The 25,593-nt window shown below is 45.6% G+C and overlaps 1 protein-coding gene across 1 annotated transcript in view; it reads right to left on the reverse strand.

Annotated features, from left to right (window-relative positions):
- The window catches only part of GZF1 (GDNF inducible zinc finger protein 1), a 76,826-nt gene that overhangs the window by 49,574 nt on the left and 1,659 nt on the right, over positions 1-25,593 (reverse strand). Inside the window, exon 2 of the mRNA XM_019515868.1 lies at positions 6,303-7,616. Coding sequence (XP_019371413.1) covers positions 6,303-7,616 — 1,314 coding nt within the window. The remainder of the gene's footprint in view (positions 1-6,302; positions 7,617-25,593) is intronic.

Genomic DNA, 25,593 nt, shown 5'->3' on the forward strand with positions numbered 1-25,593 from the left:
ATGATTGCTATTTACAATATAAATACATTAATGTAGCTATATTACCCATCTATAATTGATCGAGTACAAAGTTCTGGGGTATTTTTGGTGAAAATAGGGTATCGGGCCTTGGTTCAGGAACCAATCCCGCATTTATAACATTATTTCTTATGAGCAAATTGGTTCTGAGTTACAATGTTTTGACTGAAGACATGGTTTTCAGGAACCAATTGTGTCATAAGTCTGAGGACTGCCTGTATATTCAACACATCTGACCATAAATATTTCTTATGTAATTCTCAAACTCACTGAAGCACGATGTTGGACTATAGGCCAAGGAGGAGGGTTACAGAGTATCATGGCTAAGTGGAAATTTTTTGGACATGAACCAAACACCGCTAAAATACATACCATAGTTGGCAGTTTCTTGTGACAAAAACAGATGTTTCTCTTCATCTGAAGGAGTAAAGATTTTACTGTGTGCTAGATATGATTACTCCAAAATGTAATGGGCACCATTCAGTTTTAACATATGTGGAAGAAATGTCCAGTTTTTTGACCTGAAAGTGCATCCATGTACCAGAAGAAAGAATGGGGGGGCTTCATCCTTTCAAAGAAAACTTCAATATCTGGTTAATGTACAGTCTACAACAACAAACAATTTGTCTTTGGAAAACTATATGGTGTTTGGCTTTAAAATAAATTTGGCATGTCTCTGCATGCACAAAATGCACACGCAATGATGTGCCCAGTTTGTGCATACAATTACATAAGGCAGAGTTTCTTATTGCTTGGGCAGACAGTCCATTATAAGTATTTATCTTTTGATTAGAAGCTTATGAAGTCTTTAGTGAAACAGGATCCAAATAAATAACTAACAAACTTTTGTGCTGCCACCACCACCACTATCACCATGATTATAATGTAAAGCATTTCTTATTTAAAAATACTGCCTGGCTAAAAATATTTCCATGTGCCAACAGCAGCACAAATCATTTCTGTATTTATTTAGGTTCTGATAACCTTTCTAATATAGAGAAGCATGCATAGGCTATGAGTAGTCCTCTTGAAATCATAACTCAAAGAGAGTTAGTACACCAGACTGGGCTCTTAAGGAAATCAGATACAATCAATGTCTAAGCTGCTAACAAGCACAGGTTCAGAACTAACTGTACACACTATACACACAAGTGTCACGCCTGGGCATGCAGATCTACTTCTTCTCTTCCTTTGGAAACAGACAGGTGGTATAATTTTATGTAAGTCATTTCATAACCTGAAGAAGGGCTCCTTGTACTCAAAAGCCATCTAAATCTCTTCCAACTATGCAGGTGGTCCAATAAAAGATAATCACCCACAAAAATCCTTGCCTCTTGCATAGTTTCATGAGAAATTCTTCAAAAGATCCAGGATTGAATTGATTAATGAGACACAATAATAAAATGTGAGGCAGGATTGGTCACCTGTGACTAAAACTACAGCCTGTTGATGCCGGAGGCAGAAGCCTGTTAATATTGGCCATGAATCCTCATGCATGACAGGGAAAATGGATTTATGGGGAAGGAACCGCACTGGAGTAGAAGTCTTGAGTCAGTTCCTGGCTCAGCTACTAGCTTCTTGTGTGACCTGACAATTTCTCTGTGCGTTAGTTTCCCTGATCCTGCTTCTTTTATTTTTCTTCGCTTTAGATTGCAAGCTCTCCAGAAAAGACAACTGCCTCCAATGCACATTTACATGGCCCTTAGCACAGAGAGGAACTTTGGAGAGAACATCATTTATTTGTCCTGATCTTTTCCATAGCTAGGGAAGTGAAGGGCTTGGGTAGGAGACTGAAAAGGGAGACAGACCTTCAAGGAAGAGGAGGGTCCTAACTGGAAAACTGAATCTTTGAAGGAACCAGGAGAGACTGCAAGGGTCAGGGAGTCACTCCAGGACTCAGAAAGGCAACAGCAGAAATTCAGGCCAGGTCTGGTAACTGGATTAGCCATGGGCTAACAGGGTTTCCAAACTTGCTGACCAAGCAAGTGCGCAAAAAATTAACTGTAAATGGTCTTTGTCCTTGGTTATTTGTAACGGTAGCTCTCCATTAAATGAAAAGGGATCTGCAGTGTACCTGCAGAAGAAATCTACTCAACTCTACCTGGCTTATTCATTACCTTGGGAATCCACAAGAACCAAAATAATGATATTTGATAGGAGGCTGTGAATTGAAATTCACATACTTGACCATGGTTAGAGAGGCAGTCCTTGAAATTGCTACCTATGTTGATCAGATTTTAGGAAGGGGGAGGAAATATATTTACTTTAAAATGCAGAGGGGTCGGGAGTGGGGCGGATTTCAGGAATAAAACCGACACAAAAACTCATATAACAGATTTCCGAATTTACTATGCTCCAGGAACTGCTTGGAAAGTAAAGACCCTCTTGCTGTGAATAAACACTCACGCTGATTATTCGTTGGTGCTTTGGTAGGCGGAGAAAGTTAATGATACAAAAATTAAAGCACAGAGATGAGATCTAAGCCCTCCTGTTTTGGGCATGCACAGACATAACAGTTACAGCACTTCAAACAACTTCAAAGCAGTATAAAAACTGAGCAGACAGATGACAGTGATACAGTACTCCAGATCAGCCCACACCATGTTAAAAAATGACCCTGAATGAAACAGGTAATTGAAGTGCTTCACAGTGACACTTTAGATGGGAGGCAGTTTTATTTGTGTACGGTACTGAAGTGCTACACAAGTGATACTCAACCAGAGTGCTGTGGTACCCCGGGGTGCCTCGAGTTCTTTTTAAGGATGCTGTGGGGTGCCATGCAAGATCAGTGCTGTTAGGTGTGCAAACAGGATTTGAAAGATAAGCCTAGAGATTTGAAATAGGAACCCACTGTGTCAGAAACATTTTGCCCTGCTGCGGTCTTTCTGAATTCTTTGCAACCAAAGCATTAGTCTATTATTTTTCTATTCTTAAATCAAGTGAAAGCTAAGAGCTGGCACTTTCTGAGGGGCACCCTAAGTCTATTGAGGGGTGCCTCAAGTTTAAAAAGTAGAGGTGCATCGATACATTGGTCCCATATTGGATCAGCACTGATATAGGGAAAATTGACAGCATTGGAAATCAACTATTGCCTCATGTGGCTGATAATGTGGCTGATAAAAGCCGTGCGTATGTGAGCACCTGCAGCATGCACATGGCCAGTAGCACAGCCTGGTAGCTTGGAGAGCAGCATCTGGCTGGTAAGTTTGTTGTGGGGGAAGGATGGGGGGACAGAAGGGGCGTTGGTGGGTGCAGATTGAGGCCCCCGTGGTGAGGGAGGGAGTGGGGCTGGGGCAGGCACTGCTCATCCGGGGTGGGGTGTGGGACAGAGTGGTGAGCGGCTCATCCAGGGGGTGTGGGGTGGCTCTGACTGCTGCATACAGCTTGGGAGGGAATGGGGGCCATGTGCCCTCAGATCTGTGCATGGGGTGAGGGCAGGCTGCTGATGCAGGCTGGGGCCACGGGCTGCGCTGGGCTGTTCCCAGCAGGGTAGCTGGGCCGGGGCTGTGCTCGGGGGGGATGGTGGTGGTGCTGGGAGGGGTCTATAGGGCAAGGGGCTACAGCAAATTTTGTGGTGGTTCTAGCTCCCCTCCATGTCCCCCCTCCCAGCACCGCTGTCCACCCTGAGCACAGCTCCTGCCGGGAAGAGCCTGGCACAGCCCATGGCCCAGCCCGCAGCGGCAGCCTGCCCTGCCCCGCAGACAGATCCGGGGGGCACCCCCGCCCCCATGCCCTCCCAGGGTGCATGCAGTGGTGGGAACTGCTCCCCCCACTCTCTGGATGAAACATTTATGGCTCCATCCTGTGCCCTGCCCTGCCCCGGGTGGGGAGCACCTGCCCCAGCCCCACTCCCTCCCTCACCATGGGGGCCTCCATCTGGGATCAGGGGCTCCACTGGGCTGTTCCCAGTCACACCAGACACTGGTCTCCAAGCTGCCCAGCTGCACATTGGAATCAAATCGATATTGGCCAATATGGCTTGTTTAAAATCTGCCATTGGTATCGGCTCAAAAATCTCTATCGGTGCACCCCTTCTAAAAAGGCTGAGAATCACTGCACATTAAAGATACTTAAAAGGGCAGAGCTGGAAGGGCTTTATCTGTAGGTCTGTCCATTTCTAATTAATGCAAGGGGCCTGATATAGCTCCCAAGCTGGCCCCAGGATAAGGGCAGAGTGTAAAGCTATTTTCCTCACTGCTGAGGATTCAACTCATGACCTGCACCAGTTTTCTTACTTAGTCACTAGGATTGGCATCAGTGAGGACACTTAAGCAGTGAATATCAATCTGGATGATCAAAATTACTTAAACTGCATTTGCAAATGTTTTTTCAGGTCAGATTATATAGGCTTTACCCCTGAGAAGTAAGTTCCCAAACAGGAAGTGTTTTTTTCTTTTCTCCCTCCCTTCATCTTGATGGGATCTACTCTACATATTGCAGGAGCCAGAACAGTTTTCCCAGGGTAAACAAAAATATGATTCTCTCCTTTTTTTCCACAGAAGACAGGGTAGAGGTTCATCTTAGCAGAGTCACTACCCTGCCTTCTGCTTGACTTAAGACTAACATGGCTAAATACCTCTCTTTTCCCACAAAGTGAAGTTTCATCTTCCTTCAGTGTTTACCTTCAGGACTTTTCCACCGGCACAGCCTGGCAATCCTGTCATTTTACACTCAAAGAAACACACTCAGTGACAACCTACTGCTTTATTGTATTTCTTTGGCTAGGGCTCTTCTTGAACATCTATCTATTTGTCTCTCAGGTCATGCACTGTGGGGGAGGCAAACACGCGTGGAGTAACCAGCCAAACTTAATTATGCATTTCTGTCCATCCCAGAGGTCCAAATAGATACTCCACAGGTATCAAATCACCCTGTTCACATCCATGGGAAGTGGGGGCAGTCTACACAAAGATTACTGAAAGACTGTGTCCAGGGCATCTCAAGATAATATAAGCACATATGAAGACTTCTGTTTGCCACTAGAAGGAACAGCTAGATGTAAAGAGTGGACAGTTTGCACCTCTACAGTAGCTTTTCCAAGTTATGCTTTTTCTGTCCTAAGCAAACAAGAATCAGTGCTGCTGATTGATGTGTCTGTACTCATGACAACTGATGTGTATACATTCAACATTACACCACTGCATTCAGTATCACTCAGTAGAAACCCACTCACTTCAGGGACTGCAGCTAGTTTTATGCTTTGTTTCTCTCTGCCATCTTCCGTTCCTTTTTTTTTTTTATTTTTCCGCTTTTCTTCTCTTTGAATTAACTATCCCAGAGCTCTGATCAATTCCCCCTGACCCAGAGATTTCACTCCATTCCTGCTTCTCCATGCCATAAAAGGAAGTGATTGGCAAAGAAAGTGTTAACACTAACAATTAAAACATCATCACTGAGCTTTAGAGATTAATGGGTGCTGAGAAGTTCACACCTCTAAGTCCTCATTCTTGGCTGTCTGCCACCTCCAGAAGACACTGTATCCACTGGGAAGACACTAATGCATCCACTGCCAGGGGGTCACATTTGAAAGGATTTCTTTGCACACAGGGGAGGGAGGGGTGGGGGTTAGGAACAATGAAAATGAAAGCTGAAATGCTTACGAATGCTCCATACACCCAGTGGCATGCACACATGACCTCTTTGGTATGCTGAGTGACTACAGGCAGATCTGGACACCAGGTGATTTTACCATCTCATTTCCAGTCAATCAATGTTTGAGAGGCCCACAGCCCTCAGGATTTCTGATCAAATAACAATGAAGTATCAGGCTATCTGGCCACTTCTGAAAGGGCCATTTTCTTGTTTGTAGGAAAGGCTGTACCGAGTCACACCGCAGATCCACCTAGTCCAGTACTCTGTTTCTCACACTGGCAGGAGTGGATGCCAAGGGCAAGAGTAGTTGAGCAGACTGACCTGTTCCCTGCCTCCTCCCCACTATCCAGACTGACCTGTTTCCTTTCTCTCCTACCCCTACAGTTCATTTTTAACACAACACAATTTTCCTGGCCCACATTTAAAACCCACCAGCCGAAACTTTCAAAGCTACTGATAGGACCTGGTGGCCCAACTCTTATTCATTTCAATAAGAAATGTCTAGCTACATCTCCCACATGGCTTTGAGAACCCCAGACTGCATAGCCCATTGAAGTCAATGGAAAGACTTGTGCCAGCTTCAAAAGGCTTTGTATCTGATCTATAGTATCCTAGCACAGAAGCAATCAAATATGTTCTGAAACCCACCCTCTCTTCCCATGCCTGGCACACCCCCGCATGGAAGGCCATACCTTACATGGGTATTGTAAGCAGATCTCTGAGCAAAGCTTGCAAGGCAGTGTTCACATTTGTAGGGCTTCTCTCCTGTGTGCGTGCGCATATGAACTGTGAGGCCACACTTGGAGCTGATAACCTTGTCACAGTATGGGCATGCCTGAGGGCTCCTTTTCTTTTCATGAACCCTCCGAACATGGTCATTGATATCCTTCTGGCGCTTAAATCTCTTGTCACAGGACATGCAAGGGAAGCGCCTCTCATCACTGTGGACAGTGAGCTTGTGCTGTTTCAGGTTCTGGCGATTAGAGAAGAGCTGGTCACATAGGTTGCAGCTGTATTTGGTGACAATGTTAATATTATGCTTCAGCTCCATGTGTGACTGATATTGCTTGATGAAATGGAATGACTGGTTACACTTCTCACACGTGTACATTTGGGGCAAGATTTTTGATCCGTTGCGAAGTGATCTCCTGGGCTCAAATTTACTGGGCAGCTCTGAGATTAAAGTATTTTCATCTTCCCCTTGGGCAGGGAGCAGCTTTTTAATGACTATGCAGGTTTCCTTGGAGTCTGGCTCACTTGGGGCAGAAGAGCGGGTCTTCTTTCCCCCTGAGTTGGCAGCATCCACACCAATCATCTCACTTGTGTCTGTCTTGTTATGCTCAGCTAGCTTGGCCATCCCAGCTGTTGACTCTGAAAGAGCAGTCCCTTCCTTGTTAGGATCTGTAGGTTGACATTCCACAAGTTCATAGCTGGTTAATAATTTCCTGTGTTTCTGGCCATCCCACAGTTTTCTTTGCAGCGGTGTTGCCCCAGATGGGGATGAATTACCCAGTTCACTGTCTTCTGTTTGTGGGACATAAGCCCACTGGGACCCACCATTTTTGTGTATCTGACCTTTTAAATGGACACTTGGATCTAAGCCTTCCTTACTCTCCAAGTTCATTTCTTCACAAATATCAAGCAAATCCTTGCACTCAAGTCTCTCAGCTATTTCCTTCATCCGATGCAATTTCTCTGCCTCAATCTCTACTTCGGCAGTATAAACAAACTCCAGGAAGGAAGTGAATTCTTCTGTATAAATATCTTGTAGAGTCACTGTGCGGGTCTTAGTGTCCAACATCTCATCATGAAGAAACAGCCCCTTGAAGTAATTGCTGGAAGCTGCCAATACTGCCTTGTGAACCAGAAACTCCTCCTGAATTCCCATCTGTTCGGTGTGGACTATCACGTCACAGAGGTGACCGAACTGATAGAGTGAATGCAGCGCCCTCAGAAGGTTCGAAGAAGCAACTTTGGATTTCATCACTATCTTCTTTTTCTCCATCCTGCCAGGAAAACAAAGCAAGAAAGTCTATTAGATCACTTCTTCCCTTGCACTAGTCAGCTTCCCATTCAGCTTAGCTGTTAAATAGGATATCACTCACTCATACTAGCACCTGGGACACTAACTGAGATTCTCCTTCTTAATTACTAACTCCCAAACCCTGGCAAGGCCACTACCCTCCCTCTAAGCTACTGCCCTCACCAAAGATACTTTGTTAATGTGTCATGACAGGTTTATTTTTTACTTTAGGATCATCCTTCCTAGCTCATAATCTGCAGCACGTTTGGCAGCAGTGTAGTAATGGGACTGGCACACAATGCACTGACAGCAGTAGTCCTAATCTGGTGCTTTTCACTGGCAGATCTCAAAGCACTTGAAGGAGGGGAGCCTCATAGTCTCCATTTTACATACAGGACTGAGGCACAAAGCAGGGGAATGGCTAGTCCATGGTCTTCCAGCAGGCCAGTGGCAGAGCCAGGAACTGAATGCAGGTGTCCCAAGTCCCAGTCCAGCACATATCCCACACAGCAGTGTTTCTTAACCCGTGGGTCACAAGAATATTTCAAAGGGTCGCAAGCAAGTTACAGAAAAAGGTGCTGCTTGGGGTGACTGGAGACAATGGGCATGTGTACATCTGCATACACATGCAGCCAGGTAGGGCTGTGAGAGCAGTGCCAGCAGCCGGGTCTAGGTAAGTGTATGGGGAGTGGGGGTTGGAGGGCTGGGGCTTGGAGGGGCAGTGGGGGGAGAGAGAGAGAGAGAGAGGGAGAGAAAGAGAAAGCGTGTGTGAGTGTGTTGGCAGTGGGGGAAGGTGGCCAGGAACTGAGACTTGAGGGAGAGCTGTGTGGTCAGGCTGGCGGCACTGGGCCAGTGGGTGCCTGTGCTTGCAGGGGCAGGGTGGCTGGGAGACACTGCTCAGTGGGGCAGGAGGGGCCATGACTAGGTGGCCTGGTGTGACGTGGCAGCCCCAGCCCAGGCAGGGGGCGTGCCACAGGCTTCTCCTCCTCCTCTTCTCTTGCGCCTGTGCTGAGGCTGGACTTGCTCTGCTGCCATTCGCATGAGCCAGAGCTGCTGCAGCCACTGAACTCTGGCCCGACTGGGATGGGGGCAGCTAGGGACCCCTCTGGCAGGGCTGGAAGGGGCAAAGAGCTGTGGGTCAGGAGTGAGGGACACCAGCATGGCCTGAGGGGCAGGGGATTGGGGGTTGGGCATTGGCAGGGCCAGGGGGGTGTGGGTCGGGACAGGCCATGGACTTTTGCAAATGGGTCCCGGTAGGAAAAAGGCTGAGAACAATTGCCCTACATTATGTGGCTTCCATTCCAGCAATAGGTGGTTAAATCTTTGTTGAGCAAGCACATAACAAAGTCATCCAGGCTTGTAAACAAAGGGTGAGAGATATTAGTGAGATTTTCTATTTGGTGGTTTGATTTACAGCATTCACGTTTACCACAGTTATAAATGCAAAGACATGAATAGAGGTGGTTTATATTTTTGGAAACTCTGAATAAAATAAAATAAAATAAAATAAAATAAAACCATAATAATGCCAGACAGCCATGCTCACTGCCAAGTAGCTGAGTTTTTACTGTTATTTTCAAACTTTCATAGACACTTTCTGAAAAGAACTTTAAGACTTTAACACAAAAAAATCTCTGCATTTCCCCAACCTGCTATAGATATAATCCTGTAACATTATTACTATGAGACAGACTCTTAAGCTTTCCTGTTTCAACACACACAAGATACATGTACACTTTAAAGCAGGCGTGTCAAACATATGGCCCACATGGCTCCTGGAGTGACTGGTAATTCAGTGGCTGTTCTGTGAGGGTTGATGCTGCTGTCACTCACCCTGCTGCCAAACATCCAGATATGGAAACCCTGCTGGGAACTCAATTCTGCAGCAGCATGGCAAATATCAGTGGTGTTGACCCCCACAGCTCCCTGAGCTGATACAGTGGCTCAGGCACCCATGGGGGTTAATGCTGCTGTTGCTCACCCCACCAGCAGAGATTCACAGATTCTCCTCTGGGTCTGGATCCAGTCCACAAAGAACCCTGTGGTCCAGATCAGGCCTGGGGCTGTATGAGTTGGAGGTCTCTGCTTTAAGGCAAGGGCTGACACTTATCTGTGTTTGTACAACACTCAGCATGCTGGTGTCCTGATCCCAGCCAGGGCCCCTGGATACTGGTCTGATACAAATATGCTTACTAATGCTGTACACATGCAACAATTGCAGTAGCAATCATCATCACTATTCAGCAACAAGTCATTGATTTAATAGGTTACATCAGTTTTACCAGCACTGTACAACCAGCTTAGTACCATTCACACATCCTAAAAGTTTTAGTAATAAAGTTATATGCAACTACCTCCTGGGTGCCCAGTCTGAGATATATGATAAGAGGCACTTGCCTCTGCAAGGCAGAGATTTATTTACAAATCCATATAGTTCATGGCAAAAAAGTCCTCAGTGGCAAAAGTATTAATCAGTCACTGCACTGCTTAACTTACTAATAAAGGATACTTATGACTTTGTTATATAAGATCTAAGAATTGAATCTGATCACTTACTCCAGCGTAACTCTGCTGCAATTCCAATGACTTGGGTGGAGCTACTTCTGATTTACAGCAGTGTAAGTAAAGGCAGAAATAGGCCCAGCCTGTGTGAAAAGAAAACTCTATATAAGTTTGGAGTTTCTAAAAATGCCCAGCATTGACTTCAGTGGAAATGCACAAAAGGACAAACACTTCAGAAAACTGCACCCTCAAAGAATTTAGACTAGGGAGCAACTGAAAAATAATGTAATGTTGTGCTTCTCAGTATTAGAAAAGCTAAAATAACATAATAAGATGGCTGGTTTCTCAAAATAAGATACAAGGGTTAGTTTGAGTTGTACATTTCATAAACCAGAAATACTGCAGAGAAGAGGAAGATGGGAATAGCTACCCCACAGTTCAGATGAAACAGTGAAATGAAAGGCTAGCAACACCTGTACAGAGTACTGGTTGCCATTATGAAGTTACCACATATAAATATGCCATGGCTCCAAATAAATGTAACCAGATAATACTAATCAATGGTGCGTCTACACGTGCAATTAATTCACAGCAATAAACTCGGATGCAAATAGCGCTGGAATTCTTTGCTCCAAGGTGTGCTGTTTAAATGTGTGCGCAGGACCACAGCACACTGAGCTGGGGTGGAGGAGCTCCGACTGGCAGGGAGTTTGGGGGTCAAACTGCCAGTCCAGGGCTGCTCCAACCCAGTTCAACGTGCTGCTGAGGGGTTGGCTGGGGCACGAGGGTGCTTTAGTGTGGAGCTAACTGGCAGGCAGCCCCCACACTGAAGCTTCCTTGTGCCCCAGCCAGCCAGGACAATGTCTACATGTGTGTTGCTGCGCATGAAAAAACTCTGCAGCAGGACGGTACTTGTATTTACAAGTACTAACCTGCTGCGGAGTTTATTAGTGTCCTGCAGTGTAACAGGGCCACGTACAAAGACATCAAGATGTTTACTGTGCTAATTAGGTGTCTCCACAATAAACATCTCATGTTGATGCGCCCAGTAAATCACCACCAAAGCCCCTTACTGAGCAACAGATTTGTGTATCTTAAATTCAATAACTAACTTATTATTTAGCACCACATGGATTCTCAATGACTGTACTGTGTTTTAGCAGAGCTTGTTTATTTCCAAATTATATATCAGTTTGACATGACTTTCCAAAATCAGTGCAAACAGAGGTTGTCTATCCTGTGCGTTCTTGTCCATTTCAATCACCTGAGTTAGAACAGGGATGGAAGGGTACACCCTCCCAAACAATTCTTGGTAGTTGTCCATCGCAGCCTTAGAGTTTCTAGCGCAGTCACAAAAGGCGGCAAGTCTTACCAAGGTCAGTAGATTGGCCTCAGCCATTGCTGCAGGGGCTTCCTGCTGAGCACAGTGTTTTGTGGGTTCAGGAAGCAATATGACCTACAGGTATCTGAGAAGAGAATGGTATTCTGGAGAGGAGTATCCCCTGGACTCCATGGAAGACTGCTTAGGCCTACAGATCTCAATGCAGAACAACTCCAAGTGAATAACCTGTTCTGGACTGGAGTTTATCCTCAAACCTACAGTATGGTGATGGAAGATCCCCACCAACTTGCAGAAAAGGTGGCTCAAAGTTACTACATAACAATTCCACTTTCTTCATGCTGTGGACTCTGTCCTTAAAGGCAGCCCTTGTAAAACCCTGTACTACAGAGACCAGCAGAAGGGTGGTTTATGCATATATGCTCCTTCCCTCTGACAGATCTTCCTAAATCCAGAGGTATGTCATGGGATCCCTGACTACATGCATAGGAAACCTCTCTGCTCCCAAGAGAAAAGTTACAGGGACTCTCCACAACATGGAACGCCACAGATCTGGCTGTCTGCTGCCCCAGTCTGTGTAATAATTTACTTCTGTGCAGTCTGCACTTAATAACGCCACTATGCTGATCTTGTAGCCTTCTACACTGGCTCTGCACTCACTCAGCACTGTTTATATGATGAGGTAGAGATTCTGGCTTTGAATTAACCACCCCTTTGCGAGGATAAACAATTAAGGTAAAAAACGGCTGTAAGAGGGATTCAGACTCCGGTAAAAGTTGCACTGGTACAAGTCCAGTGTAGCTCCACTCACTGCAGTGGTAGTTTGGATATACACCAACATAATGATTAGGATCCAGCCCAAAGAGTGGGATGTCTGCACCTACACAGAGATAGATATTCCCTCATGACTTCTTGACTTCTGTTTGATCTTTCTTCCTCTCTCTTCATTCTCCTGTCAAATCTTTTCCAATATGGTTCAAAAACAGCTTCCTTTAATGCGTTACATTTTGCTAGCTTACTTTCTAAGCCACATAATCACTTTCATATGGGTGGCGTTCTCTGCAGTCTATGACTCATTCTTTATCAGATGGTCCCCATCTCTTTTTTTTGGCTACTCATAGACTTAATGCCACCCACCCAGTAGAGTCTGAGGAATATCCTGTAGCTTGAATAACTCTGAGAGTACTCAACGAAGTGACATACCCTTACTCACACTGAATACCATGAAATGCCATACTTCATAAGCAGTGCCAGAGTTTCCCTGGCCAAACTCAACTGGAGCATGATACTGTTGAGTTTGGGCAGGGAAGGGCAATTATTTGGGCTAGAGGGCCACTTAAGGAGTTTTGGTAAGCTGTGGCAGGCCGAGGGGAAAGGGGTGCTGACCCAGTCTGGCCTGGTGTGACAGGGAGGGGCAACTGAGTCTATTTAGCCCCAGGCCTTCTGTCCTGCACCTATCACTCGGGACACTGGACTGAGTGGGTGGATGAGCAGGGTCTCTATGGAGACTGGCACAAGACCCCCATGAGCGGGGTGTGCTCAGCCAGGTGGATTGGATGGGACTGCCAGCAGGCAAGGAGTAGCATTTGGGAGTAGGACAGGTGGATAGGCCAGTACCACGGTCGTGACAGCATGGGGCCAGGGCCTGGAGCAGAGCTGCAATCTGCTCCCTGCACATCCCTGAGACAGGCACCGGTTCCATGGGTAGGGAAGTGCGGTGAGTGGATGGTAGCTCTGCCTTGGGCCCCGGCCCTGCACTGTCACTCCCCTGCAATCTTGGCCCTGGTCCCACCCGTCCCACTCCTGGACACTACTTGCCATTTGCCCATGGTCCTATCCCATCTGTCTGGCCGAGTGCACCCTGCCTGTGGGCGTACTGGGCCAATCTCCATTAAAGACCCTACCCACTTGCTCTGTCCAGCACCCACTGTGGTGGGTGCAGGGTGAACTAGCAGTGGCACCCGAGCAAAGTGAGCCACCACCATGGGGGATGCTGGGAATCTGAGTCCAGTCACTGTGCCACCCCTGACCTGCCACGTGCCTGGGGGCAGCAGGACTGGTTACACATGTGCCACAGCCTGGGCTGTCCCATGCACCTGGGCCAGGCGGGGAAAGGAACCTGCCATGGGCCAGACAGAATATCTTGGAGGGCTGGATCCAGCCTGCAGGCTATATTTGAGTGAGTGAGGGCCGTGTTACATGTTGCACGATGAACTGCTCAGATGTTGATCGGTGTTAGTGTTAGCTTAAGTTTGGAGCAGTCACACCTTAAGGCTAAAAAAACCTTCTGACTGTCCCTCACCTGCATTGCTCGACTTGCCACTAGAGGGCTGGTGAGCAGGGGCCAGACCAAGGTGTGACTTGCCACTAAAGGTCTGCTGAGCCACGACAGGCTTCTATCCCTGCTCTACGTGGGGGTGTTGGAGATGGGTTGGGAGGGCAGGAACACGAAGCTGGAAGGCAGAGAGTTAACAGGATCTGGGTATATAATAAAATGTGAGGTGGAAAGGAAATGGGGGTGGGGAATGGCTGGTGAAATGAAGGAAATCAGCCACTGACATATAAAACAAGTAGTAAAAAGAAAAAAAAGAATTTAAAAAGAAATAAAAAGGAAGTAAATTCAAAAGGTCTCATGATTTAATAAACTGGGACTAGGGGCTGGGGGGCGCTGGCTGTGCTTCCTGGGGTGGCTGGAGCTGGGAGCAGCAGGGAAAGGCACTCTTGGGGGAGCTACTACCCATGCCTTGGGAAGCAAGCCCCTGCTCATGGGGACCCAGTCCAGCCTCCTACCTTGCTCCCCACCCCACCCTTCCTAGACCCCACTCCCAGACCCTGTGACTTGGCTAAATGGCATATTCTCTGCTGGGTGTTTGCATGGAGTCATAGTTTCATAGTTTCATAGATTAAGGGTCGGAAGGGACCTAGTAGATCTTCTAGCCCGACCCCCCGCCAGGGCTGGAGAACAACAAAACCCCAAAAACAAGAAACGGGACTCAAATGAGTCCAGCCAGGTAGGCATCCAGCCTCTTCTTAAAGACCCCCAGGGTAGGGGCCAGCACCACTTCCCTTGGAAGTTGGTTCCAGCTCCTAGCCGCCCTAACTGTGAAGTAGTTTTTGTGGATGTCCAATCTATACCTCCTCTCCATCAACTTGTGCCCATTACTCCTTGTTATGCCAGCGGGCGCTAGGGGAAACAGCGTCTCCCCCAAACCCTTCTGGTCCCCCCTAGTGAGTTTATAGACGGTCACCAGGTCCCCCCTCAGCCTTCTCTTGTGGAGGCTGAATAGGTTCAGGTCCCGCAGTCTCTCACTGTAGGGTCTGCCCTGTTGTCCCCGGATCATGCGGGTGGCCCTCCTCTGGACCCTCTCCATGTTGTCCACATCCCTCTTGAAATGGGGCGCACAGAACTGGACACAATACTCCAGCTGTGGCCTGACCAGCGTCGCGTAGAGGGGGAGGATCACCTCCTTGGCTCTACTCGAGATGCACCTGTGGATGCACGACAAGGTCCGGTTAGCCCTGCCAACCATGACCTCGCATTGTCGGCCCATGTTCATCTTGGAGTCAATAATGACTCCAAGATCTCTTTCTGCCTCCGTGCTCTCAAGTAGGGAGTTCCCCATTGTGTAAGTGTGCTGCTGGTTCCTACTGCCCAAGTGCAGCACCCTGCACTTGTCCGTATTGAAACGCATCCTGTTCCTGTTAGCCCACCCCTGTAACCTATCCAGATCCCTCTGCAATCTCTCACACTTCAGAGTCACACTTCTGGAGGTGGGAAGGTCACACACCTGGGAGCAGGAGGGAGATTTGGCTTGGTGCCAGAATCCCCCTGTCCACACCCTGCTGTGCAGTAGAGTACAGGGGGTAGAACATTTGTCGACACAGAACAGGAAGGGGGGACACTGCATCCTAGGATGCTGGAGGACAGCAGCATAGCTGTCTGTAGGGAGTGGCCACACATTAATGGAACATGAACTGAATAACACAGATCAGAGATAAACCTGCCTTGGAGTGGCCTAACTTTAAGCTGCTTAAAGTGTGCTTAAAGCTAGTTTTGCGTGTTAATGTGTGGACAAACCAGAGGTTAAGAGCTTTAGAAGGCATCTAAAATTAATGTATAACAAGGTCCTTAGAATATCACCATCTAACCATAAATAGGCAGGACTCAGTGACTTCCCACAATGAGTAAAGAGCACTTCAATAATGTCTAAGTAACACCTGTCTCCATATCTCCAGCCACACATCATCCTGTAGCTTTTAATTAAGGCATACTCAAGTTTGGTAAAATTCTTAATTTGAGCTGCACCAGTTTTGGAGGGTATGTGTTATCTGTCCTCCAGCACATGCTTCCCTTCTGGATAAATAAAGTTTGCATCTATCAGTATATCTCTTCCCCTATTGCAAGTCCAGTGCATGTAAAAGCAGGCATACCCTGAATTCTTTAGCTAGGTACACCTGAATTTACAACAGAGATTTTAGAAGCATACTTAGTGAAGTGATGATAAATACCTAGCCTCAGGACCTGATCTGATGTATTTTATAGGTTTCCCTCGCTTTATGCGGTTCTGTATATGCAAATTCGCTCTTATGCAATAACCCTTTTAACACCCAAAATTTGTTATATCTGAGGTAAATTCATTATATGTGAGGTAAGTTTGTAGGGGAAGGGACAGGGGGAGGGGTGCAGTACAGCCCAGTGGCTGCAGGCAGGTTGTGTCAGCCGCTCCTGGGCTGCAGCAGGGAGCAAAGCAGAGGAAACTGTCAGTGGGTGTGGGGCTCTTGCTGCTACGTGCACCCTGGGAGGGCTGCACCAGGCTCTTCCTGGGTGCCAGGTGCCCCCGGATCTGCATGCAGATGAGGGCAGGCTGCTGCTGCGGGCTGGCACTGGGCTCTTCCTGGTTGGGGGCTAGGCTGTGCTGCACTTGGGACAGGGGGTGGCAGCGCTGGAAGGGGAGGTGGGGGGAGCTATGGCAAAACTGGGGTGGCTGCAGACCCCGTCCCAGCACCACCAACCGCCCTAAGCACAGCATGGCCCAGGCCCCTGCTGGGAAGAGCCCGATTCTGCTGCTGGCTTCAGCTTGCAGCAGCAGCCTGCCCTTGTCCCGCGCGCAGATCTGGGGGTACACACCCCTGGGAAGAGCCCGGCGCAGCCCCTCTGCTTGCAGTCTTCCTGGGGTGTACGTAGCAGCAAGAGCCATGCCCCCCACCAGTCCCGCGCCCTGCACCCACTGACAGTTCCCTCTGCTTTGCTCCCTGCTGCAGCCCCAAAAGTGGCTCACACCACCTGCCTGCAGCTGCTCACCTGCGTTGCGACCCTCCCTCTGCCCCTTCCTTCCCCAGCCCCAGCCCCACTCCCTCCCTCATCCCATGGGAAAATATCCCTATCTGTCACCTTATAAACTGAGTTCCCTTTATGAAAATTTGAGTTACGTGCAGTTTTCCAGGAACGTATACGCCGCATAAAGCAAGGGAAACCTGTATGTACTTATGTAGTCTTATTCAGATTATCCACAGCCTGTGTTTTTAAAAACCAAAAACCAAGTCTAATCTTGCAGTCCTTCTGGTTGTAAAATGAACCTTCCAAATGCAAAAGAAAGAAAGGCAAATTGATGATATCCTGCTATTGTCCAGTGTGTACAGCCAGCCTGAGACAATGACTCAGAAGTACAAACTCCTTCACTCCTGCTCAATTTATAGGGACATTAATTCCAGAGCAAAACAGCGACACATGACCTGCCATTACTACTTTTATCATTGATCACTGTATAACATGGCAAAGGGAACAGGCTGGAAGTGAGATACTTAAGAAGGAAGTGGCCCTTGATGCAGGAAGAAGATGCAGAGAAAAGACAGAAGAAGAGACAAAAACGGGAAAGCAAAGGGCAGAAATAGCAGCAGTTATAAATACGGTGTAATTGATAAAGGGGACTTTAATAAAAGTTTAGTCATGACAGGCACCTATACACATGCCCAACACTTGCTCCAACACATGCTAATTAGCATGTGTCAGAGCAGACTCAATTAACTGAGTCTGCTGGACTGTGCTAATTAGCACACTTCAGCAGCCTCAGAGCTGCGTGTATTCAGCACCCCCACACTTTAAAATGGTGTTATGGGTGCTTTAACTAAAGCTCGTTTGACAAGCTTTATTTAGTTAAAGCTCCCTCGTGCCATTTTGAAGCATGGGACACCAAATACAGGAGGCGCTGTGGGTGCTTTAATTAGAGCAGCTCCCAAGAGCCGCTGTAATTAAAGCACCCTCCACGCTGGCGCACGTGTAAAAGTGCCTGATGTTATTGAAGATTCTGCTCTTAAACTATGTGTGGCTATTCCTCTGATAGCTGGGGTGATTCACTGCCACTGTGCTGAATACCAAATCCCAAAACCCAGCCCACACCCAAGAATTCAAACAGGAATCTGACCCACTCGAGAATCTGACACTCCTAATCTAGTTGTGGATTATAAATTGGTGTTATTTAATACATACCTGCTGAAACTGCGTAACCAAGCAAATTTTATAGCCAAGGGAGGAGCTTCAGGCCAAAATAAATAGCTGAATAGGCTTTCTATTGCCTTCTGGCTCTGTTTCACCTCCACTCTGCAGTGTTTACTCCTCACAATAATAATGACTGGCATTAAATTACAACAAGCTCTACTTTCATTCCTCATACTTAATGTCATTTAATTCAGGCATTACCAATGCTAGCACAAAGTGCAAATAAAAGAGGTCAAACCAGCCTTCATCATATACAGCAGCATGATATTGAATCAATATTACAGCCTAGCAAATGGGTTTGAATAATAAACTTGAAAGATAACTTGATGTTCTCAAAGTTAATCCAGCAAACACAACAGTGTTAATTACATTTTAATAAGCAAGGCACAACTAATTCATGATTTGTAGCTTCTCATGTAATGTTGTCACACTCTGGCTGTATGAATTTGCTGGTTTCAAGATTTCTCAGCGACTCATAGCCAAGTTTTTTTCTTTCATAAGAAACTTATGTTTATGGAAGAACAGATTGTATGAGGTCTATCTGAAGGAAATAACAATAAATGAACTGAAATACTTCTAAACACTGAAAGTGATTAATTCTGACTTAATATAGGGTTTGAGCTGTAAACACTGATGTCTGAGTAACTGTATTCCTATGAGAAGTCTCAAAAAGTCAATGGAGAGGTTTATTTAGGACTGAGCCCTTATTCAGCAACTTGATTTGCTACAGTCAGTAAATTCATGCCAGTTGACTTATGAAGATATTCACTTAGAAGAGAGAAAAATAAAATATGTTTGTTAAAGGAAAGTGCCCAAGGAAAGTACTTTCTGGAGAAGTAAAAAGCTCCAATTATATGTTGACCCTGCATATAAGTTGACCCCACATTTTTTGGTTCATTTTTTGGAAAAATAGCTTTTTCTGCAGATATATGCCAATAGCTATACAGAAAGTCCTTGAACTGCTATTCTCTTTACAAAATTGCACAGAAGAATAAAATGAACAAAGGAAAGGACCCAAAGGATTATACCAAAAATATTGCAATAAAAGAGAATGTAATTTTGCCTAAGGCTCACCATAGAATCATAGAAAAGTTGGGCTGGAAGGAACCTCAGGAAGTTTTCCAATCCAACTCTCCTGACCCCTCCCTGTCCAAGTAGGATCACAAAATCATAGACAATTAGGGCTGGAAGGGACCTCAGGAGGTCATCTAGTCCAACCCCCTACTCAAAGCAGGATCAGCCCCATCTAGATCATCCCAAACCCCCTACTCAAAGCAGAATCAGTCAAAGCTTTGTCTAGCTAGGTTTTGAAAACCTCCAAGGATGGACCTTCCATCACCTCTGTGAGTAACCTGTTCCAGTGTTTTACTACCCTCCTAGTGAGAAAATTCTTCCAAATTTCTAGCCTGAACTTCCCTTGCTGCAACTTAGACAGTTGTTCCTTGTTCTGTCATTTGCCACCATGGAGAACAGTCCAGCTCCATCCTCTTTTGAATCCATCTTCAGGTAGTTGAAGGCTGGTATTATATTCCCCCTCAGTCTTCTCTTCTCTAGACTAGATAAGCCCAGTTCCCTCAGCCTCTCCCCATAAGTCACATGCCCCAGCCCCCTCACCATTTTGTTGTCCTCTGCTGGACTCTCTCCAATTTGTCCACATCCTTTCTATAGTGGGGTGCCCAAAACTGAGCACAGTACTCCAGATGTGTCCTCACCAATGGTGAATAGAGGGGAAAAATCACTTCCCTTGACCTGCCGGCAACACACCTACCAATGCAGCTCAGTATGCCATTAGCCTTCTTGGCTGGCAACAAGGGCACATTGCTGGTTCTTATTCAGTTTATTGTTCACTGTAACCCCAAGGTCCTTTTCTGCAGAGTTGCTGCTTAGCCAGTCAACCCCCAGCCTGTACCAGTGCATGGGATTGTTTTGTCCTAGGTGAAAGACTTTGCACGTGTTCTTGTTGAACCTCATGAGATTCCTTTTGGCCCAATCCTCCAATTTGTCTAAGTCACTCTGAAGTGATAGGGTCATCCCTATCTAAACTATCCAGTACAAGTGTTTGCCTAATCTATTCTTAAAACTGCACAAATACTTAAAACTGCTCCATAACTATCCAGCACACTTCCTAACCTGACACAGGTAAAGGTATAGATATCGCCTTCAGCCCCAAATCCCATAGATTTAAATGTTAAGACTAGTATTTATAGTTAAATGGACACTGTTTACAGATTTAAACAAAGACAGGCCCTTGCTAAAAGGTCAGACATGAATGGCAGGTTAGGAGTCAAAGTTCCGACAACATGCAGAAACCAAAACCCGATTTCAGAGAATACAAAATTTTGCAGAGAAATAGAGATATTCTTTCATCTGGTTGCATGGGAATTTTCTGACAATTTGATTAGTTGGAAAATGCTAAATTTGTAAATCCAGTGTTTCATTATTGTTTTGGACCAACTTCCAATGAACCACAGGCAGTTAGTCTAGCACTGTAGGACCAACCATTTTGGTAGGCGTGCCACAAATGAGCCCCTAACCCTCACAAAGTACCACTCTGATTCCCTTCCTCTGCTCAATCCATTGCTCTCCTCTCTGCCCTGTGCTCTTTGCCCAATCTGTTGCTCTTCCTTCTCCTCTATGCCCTATTCATTGCTGTGTTCCTCCCCCCCTCCCTGGTCTGCCATGTGTATGGACGGAGGCTGCTGGTACTACTTAGGACATATGTGCTGCAGCTTGGCCAACCGTGGTCTAGTTCAGAACAGTCCAACTTCTAAGCAGTTGGAGGGGCCACAGAAATGAGGGCTCCAGACTGCCCCAGCACCAGCACAAGCCACCAGCCATGCCATCTCTCTGCCCCCCACTGCACTGTGCATGGGCACCCTGGCTTTGCCTTCAGCTCCCCAGCTGCAGGCTCCCCATTGCACTGTGCCATTTGGGCACTCTGGGCCACAGACTCACCCAGAACTGGGGACTGCACTACACTGCACCACTCCCAGGGGCAGGGGCAGGAAGTGGAAGCCAGAGGAAGGAGCACAAGCCCCAAAACTGTGGCTGCTGTTGCAGCAGGAGTGATGGTAGAAGTAGTGGCTGGATGGGAGCCCAGGGGCCACAAATTAACCCCCTGCAGGCCACATGAGGCCCATGGGCCACCGGTTGAATATAAAATGTTTTAATATTTTCACCATCACCTCTTCTATTTTGCCTGCAGAAGCAAGTCTAAAATGATGAATTAGGGAGCTCAAAAACAAGTATAATTTGGAGGAATGTATTATCATCTTAAATAATTAACTCCTTCCTTTCTTTCAAGGTACTGAGATCTAAATAGATGATCCTATGCCTATAAGAGCCCCTTAATTTCAGTGGCAGAGAGGTCTGTTCACAGATTAGGTGGGTTTTTTTCTATTCTTGATTGCTCAGAGTCTCACCCAAAGACCAGTAAAGTGAATGGGTGTCTTTCCACTTGCCACTGGATTTCAGATTCAAGGTGGCTTGAAATCTTGAATTTGAAATATGTTGCAACAAAAAATGTCATTTTCATTCAAATCAATTATTTTTAATAAGATTCTATTTAGGAAAAAGTAAAAAGAAATATTCCTGCAACTGAACATTTCAATTGTTTTGCATCACAACAACTTTCAGAAGGCAAAATTCACAGTTTTGACAGAAGTATTGTTTTAAAGTTTCAAAACTTTGACACTAGAAAAAAAAATCTCAGATGCATCAAAATAAAACATTTTGCTTACTTTAAAATGATTTTTTTAGACTCTTATTTCACAAGAAATTTCAAAATGTTTTTTATTCTGTTTCAGGGAAGAAAACAAACCATGCAAACATGCATTCAAACATGTATTGAAGACAGCTTAATGACAAATAGAGAGCATCAAAGAGTTTCCATCCAGACAGCCAAAGTGGGGACAGTAAAGCTGCAGTGTCACTGTAAATCACCACTGCCTCAAGGAAAAAAAACTGATTGTGTTACGGCAACAGTTAAAGGACAATAATGGTGTGCAAATATTGTTATGATGGATACTTCAGATATTATTTATGAAAGATAAGGAGCAGATCCTAGTCTTTGTGGGTACTGATAGATAGGGATAATAATTGTACTGATATCCAGTAATACTAATATAAGCTGTTACAGTGTAACAGTTTAATTTGCATGATTCTGTAGTGATACAAATGTAATAGAATTGTGGCAACTCTTACCCTTTCACTCAGGGTTAAAGTTACAGTGATTGAGCAAACTTGTATCACTACAGGAGGTAACAATTATACTGTAGCAGTTGGTGGGTACTCAGGACCACCAGCTTCCCCTCCCTTTTAAAGCAATTAAAAGACACATTCATGGATCCCTGTGACATACAGGCAACTGCTGATTTCCCTCCGTTTTTAGGGGTCTACTTAAGAGTACTTTTAATGCTTTTAAATGGGCAATTCCCTGCAGGGAAGGGACAATCGATCCCTAGAACTCTTTCACAGGTAATACCACAAAATTTGGACTACAAAAAACAAAGAGCATAACTGCAAATGCCACATCTCAGTTCAGTTATAGCATCTGATAACACAGCTGGAACACGTTCAGCTGTCTGCAAAAATAAAGTAGAGGAAACAAGAGGCCTTGATTAAAGGCGATTTGTATTTACTTCAAGTTATATTACCATGTTTCTATAACACAATGAAGCACTAGGCAGCAGCTGTAAAATTATCTTGAAGTGACACTCACACTATGAATTGGAAAGGTAGGTTTTGGGGAGATTAATGGGTAAAAAGGGTTTGTAAGAACTAGACACACTATTTTACTTTTTTCACTTCTGTCTACTTACAGTTTGTACTGTCTGTCACATAAAGAGTTATTAAAGGTACACTGATGTAGGAGAGCTGAAGACCTGGATCACAATGGTACCCCCAAAATAAGTATTTGGTGGTACACAACTGGATTTATTTCACATGAAACTTGCTAAATACTGTACTTGTATGCTGTGCTACTGCAATTTTTACATGACCTTCTGACTGATGAGTCCCCCTTCCCCCTTTACAGCTCTGTTTCCCTAAGGACCTTTCCATGAAACGTTTCCTTCAAGTGAGGACCATTTTAACCTAGTGTTGGATGCAAACACACAAAGGATATTGAAACTGGGAGTAGAACCCCACTGACTTCAACAAGGCTGTCTATGGCTAAACTACTCACTGAACCCATGTACGGATTCAAGGTCGTAGAGAAATATACATGATACATCCCAAGGATGCACAGTAACTCTGCTGAAGGGTTAAGTAGTGGGTATGGCTCTGAACTAGGGTTCAGGAGCCCTACCTTCTTTTCTCAGCTCAGCCAAAGACTTCCTTTGTTGGCAAGTCCCTTCATCTATTCTCCGCTTTGTTTTCTCATCTGTGAAATAGGGAACATATTTCCCTATCTGGAAAGACTGTTGCAATAATAAAATCCATTGATAATCACGGGGCACACAAACAATGAATAGCTATTAAAGCACAAAAAAAGGACACTTGCAGACACTTATGCCATTGATTATCTTTATGAAAGAACAGCCCCTCTGAATTTACAATCATGAAGTTACACACATGCAGAAGCACACACAGGACTGGTCCGCTAATTTGTACAGGAAAAAACAGGGAAATGATCTTTCACAAGGTCTTTAAACATAAAAACAACAAATGAATCTTTTCCCCATAATTTCTGGGCCATCATAAAGTACAACTGTGATACTTTAAAGAATTTTTTAAAATAAAAAATGGATTTATCTGTGTCTTATTAAACCATACACCATCTCTAAGCATGCAAGTACATAACAATAACAAAAATCTGCTTTAAAATAAACCCAAAAAATGAGAGAAACTCCCTTCAAATGTGTGAAACATGGTGAGTCTGCACTGTCTATGGATAACAGTAATATTCAAAGCAGAGGGTAGAGCGCAGGGTAGCACCTGAAAGACTAACTGATTTAGAGGCAGGAGCTTTTGAAGGCAACAACCTACTTCCTCAGTTGCTAGGAATATTCCAGGAACACCATTTGCTTGCCATAAAAGAAAAAAACACCACAATACAGGCTGAAAATGTTGTGTCTATTCTAGTTACAACTCATTGACTAAGATGATGTTACTGCAAAAGGCTAAAGTTAAAATTATTTTCCTCTCTTTTTTTTAGCTGCTGTGTTTTACGCATGTGATGGGACCTTACGTATAGTCAGCTTCTCCCTTGCTGAAAAGATGCTTATAAACATCAGAATGGGAACAGAGATAAAAATATGAAAGACAAAGTATTAAATAGCTTTAGGGATCTATTTTTTAAAGCAGGGAAGTCTTAACACAAGGTCCACGATGGTTCACATACAGCCCTCGGGGTCACGTCCAGCTGCTGCCCCTATTGCTTCAGCTGTTGCAGCAGCTGGGATCTTGGGGCTCCCCTTCCTTCCCCTGGCTTCTGAGGCGGCAGGGCAAGTTGGTAAGATGCCTAGCAGCATGGTGGTAGCATGGAGTACCCATATAGCTTGATGCCACAGAGAAGTCTGCAAGGAACTGAAGGTGAAGCAGGGTGCCACACCATGCAGAGTACTGGGGGGCAGCACCTGAGTGTGTGGGGCACCAGCTTGGGACCTGTGGCCTCTTCTTGGAGCAGCCTGTGGGGTACACAGCCCCTGCCCAATCTGAAGTTGGACAGCCCTGGTTTAAAGGGTGCTCTATCAGAAGTGGACATTCAAAAATCCTTGGGCTCAATATTAAGTATGCGATCAGTTCTGTTAATGTCAGTGGAACTACTGACATGCATAATATTAAGGGCTTGTATTTGTGTTGCAGGACTGGAGACAAGACAGTGTAGTGAGCAATGCTCCAAAATACCATAGCCAGTTGGAGGTTGCACTAGTCAGAGAGATTATGATGGCAACATGTGGCTAGCACAGCATGAAGCTGAACTGCAGTGTGATGCCAAGGGTCACCTCTTATGGTAGGAGTGATCATGCAGTCTGGCAGCATGTGGCTTTGTGATAAGGGAGCCCAAAGGAGTGGGAAAACCAACATCTAGACCTAGAGCTCCTACAGAGGTAAGTCCCTCCAGGGCAAACTAGAGAACTTATCTGTGTGTGCATGCGTGTATGCTGGAGGGAGAGGACACTCCCTGATTTCCCCTCCACAGGGGGTAGGGCTGCCCAGAGGAAGTTAGGAGACCGTGGCCTGGCAGCCCAGTGCTCAACTGCAGGTGGCAGGTTGGGTGTGCATTGTGGGGGGGGAATCATAGAAAATTAGGGTTGGAAGGACCTCAGGAGGTCATCTAGTCCAACCCCCTGCTCAAAGCAGGACCATCTCCAACCAGACCATTCCAGCCAAAGCTTTGTCTAGCCGGGTTTTGAAAACATCCAAGGATGGAGCTTCCACCACTTGGGTAACCTGTTCCAGTGCTTTACTACCCTCCTAGTGAGAAAATTCTTCCAAATTTCTAACATGAACTTCCCTGCTGCAACTTGAGACCATTGTTCCTTGTTCTGTCATTTGCCACCATTGAGAACAGTTTAGCTCCATCCTCTTTGGAATCCCTCTTCAGGTAGCTGAAGGTTGCTATTATATTCCCCCTCAGTCTTCTCTTCTCTAGACTAGTTCCCTCAGTCTCTCCTGGTA

This window comes from Gavialis gangeticus, unplaced genomic scaffold (genome assembly GCF_001723915.1).
Source record: "Gavialis gangeticus isolate Ggan-Ray unplaced genomic scaffold, GavGan_comp1, whole genome shotgun sequence".
NCBI classification, from domain to species: domain Eukaryota; kingdom Metazoa; phylum Chordata; order Crocodylia; family Gavialidae; genus Gavialis; species Gavialis gangeticus.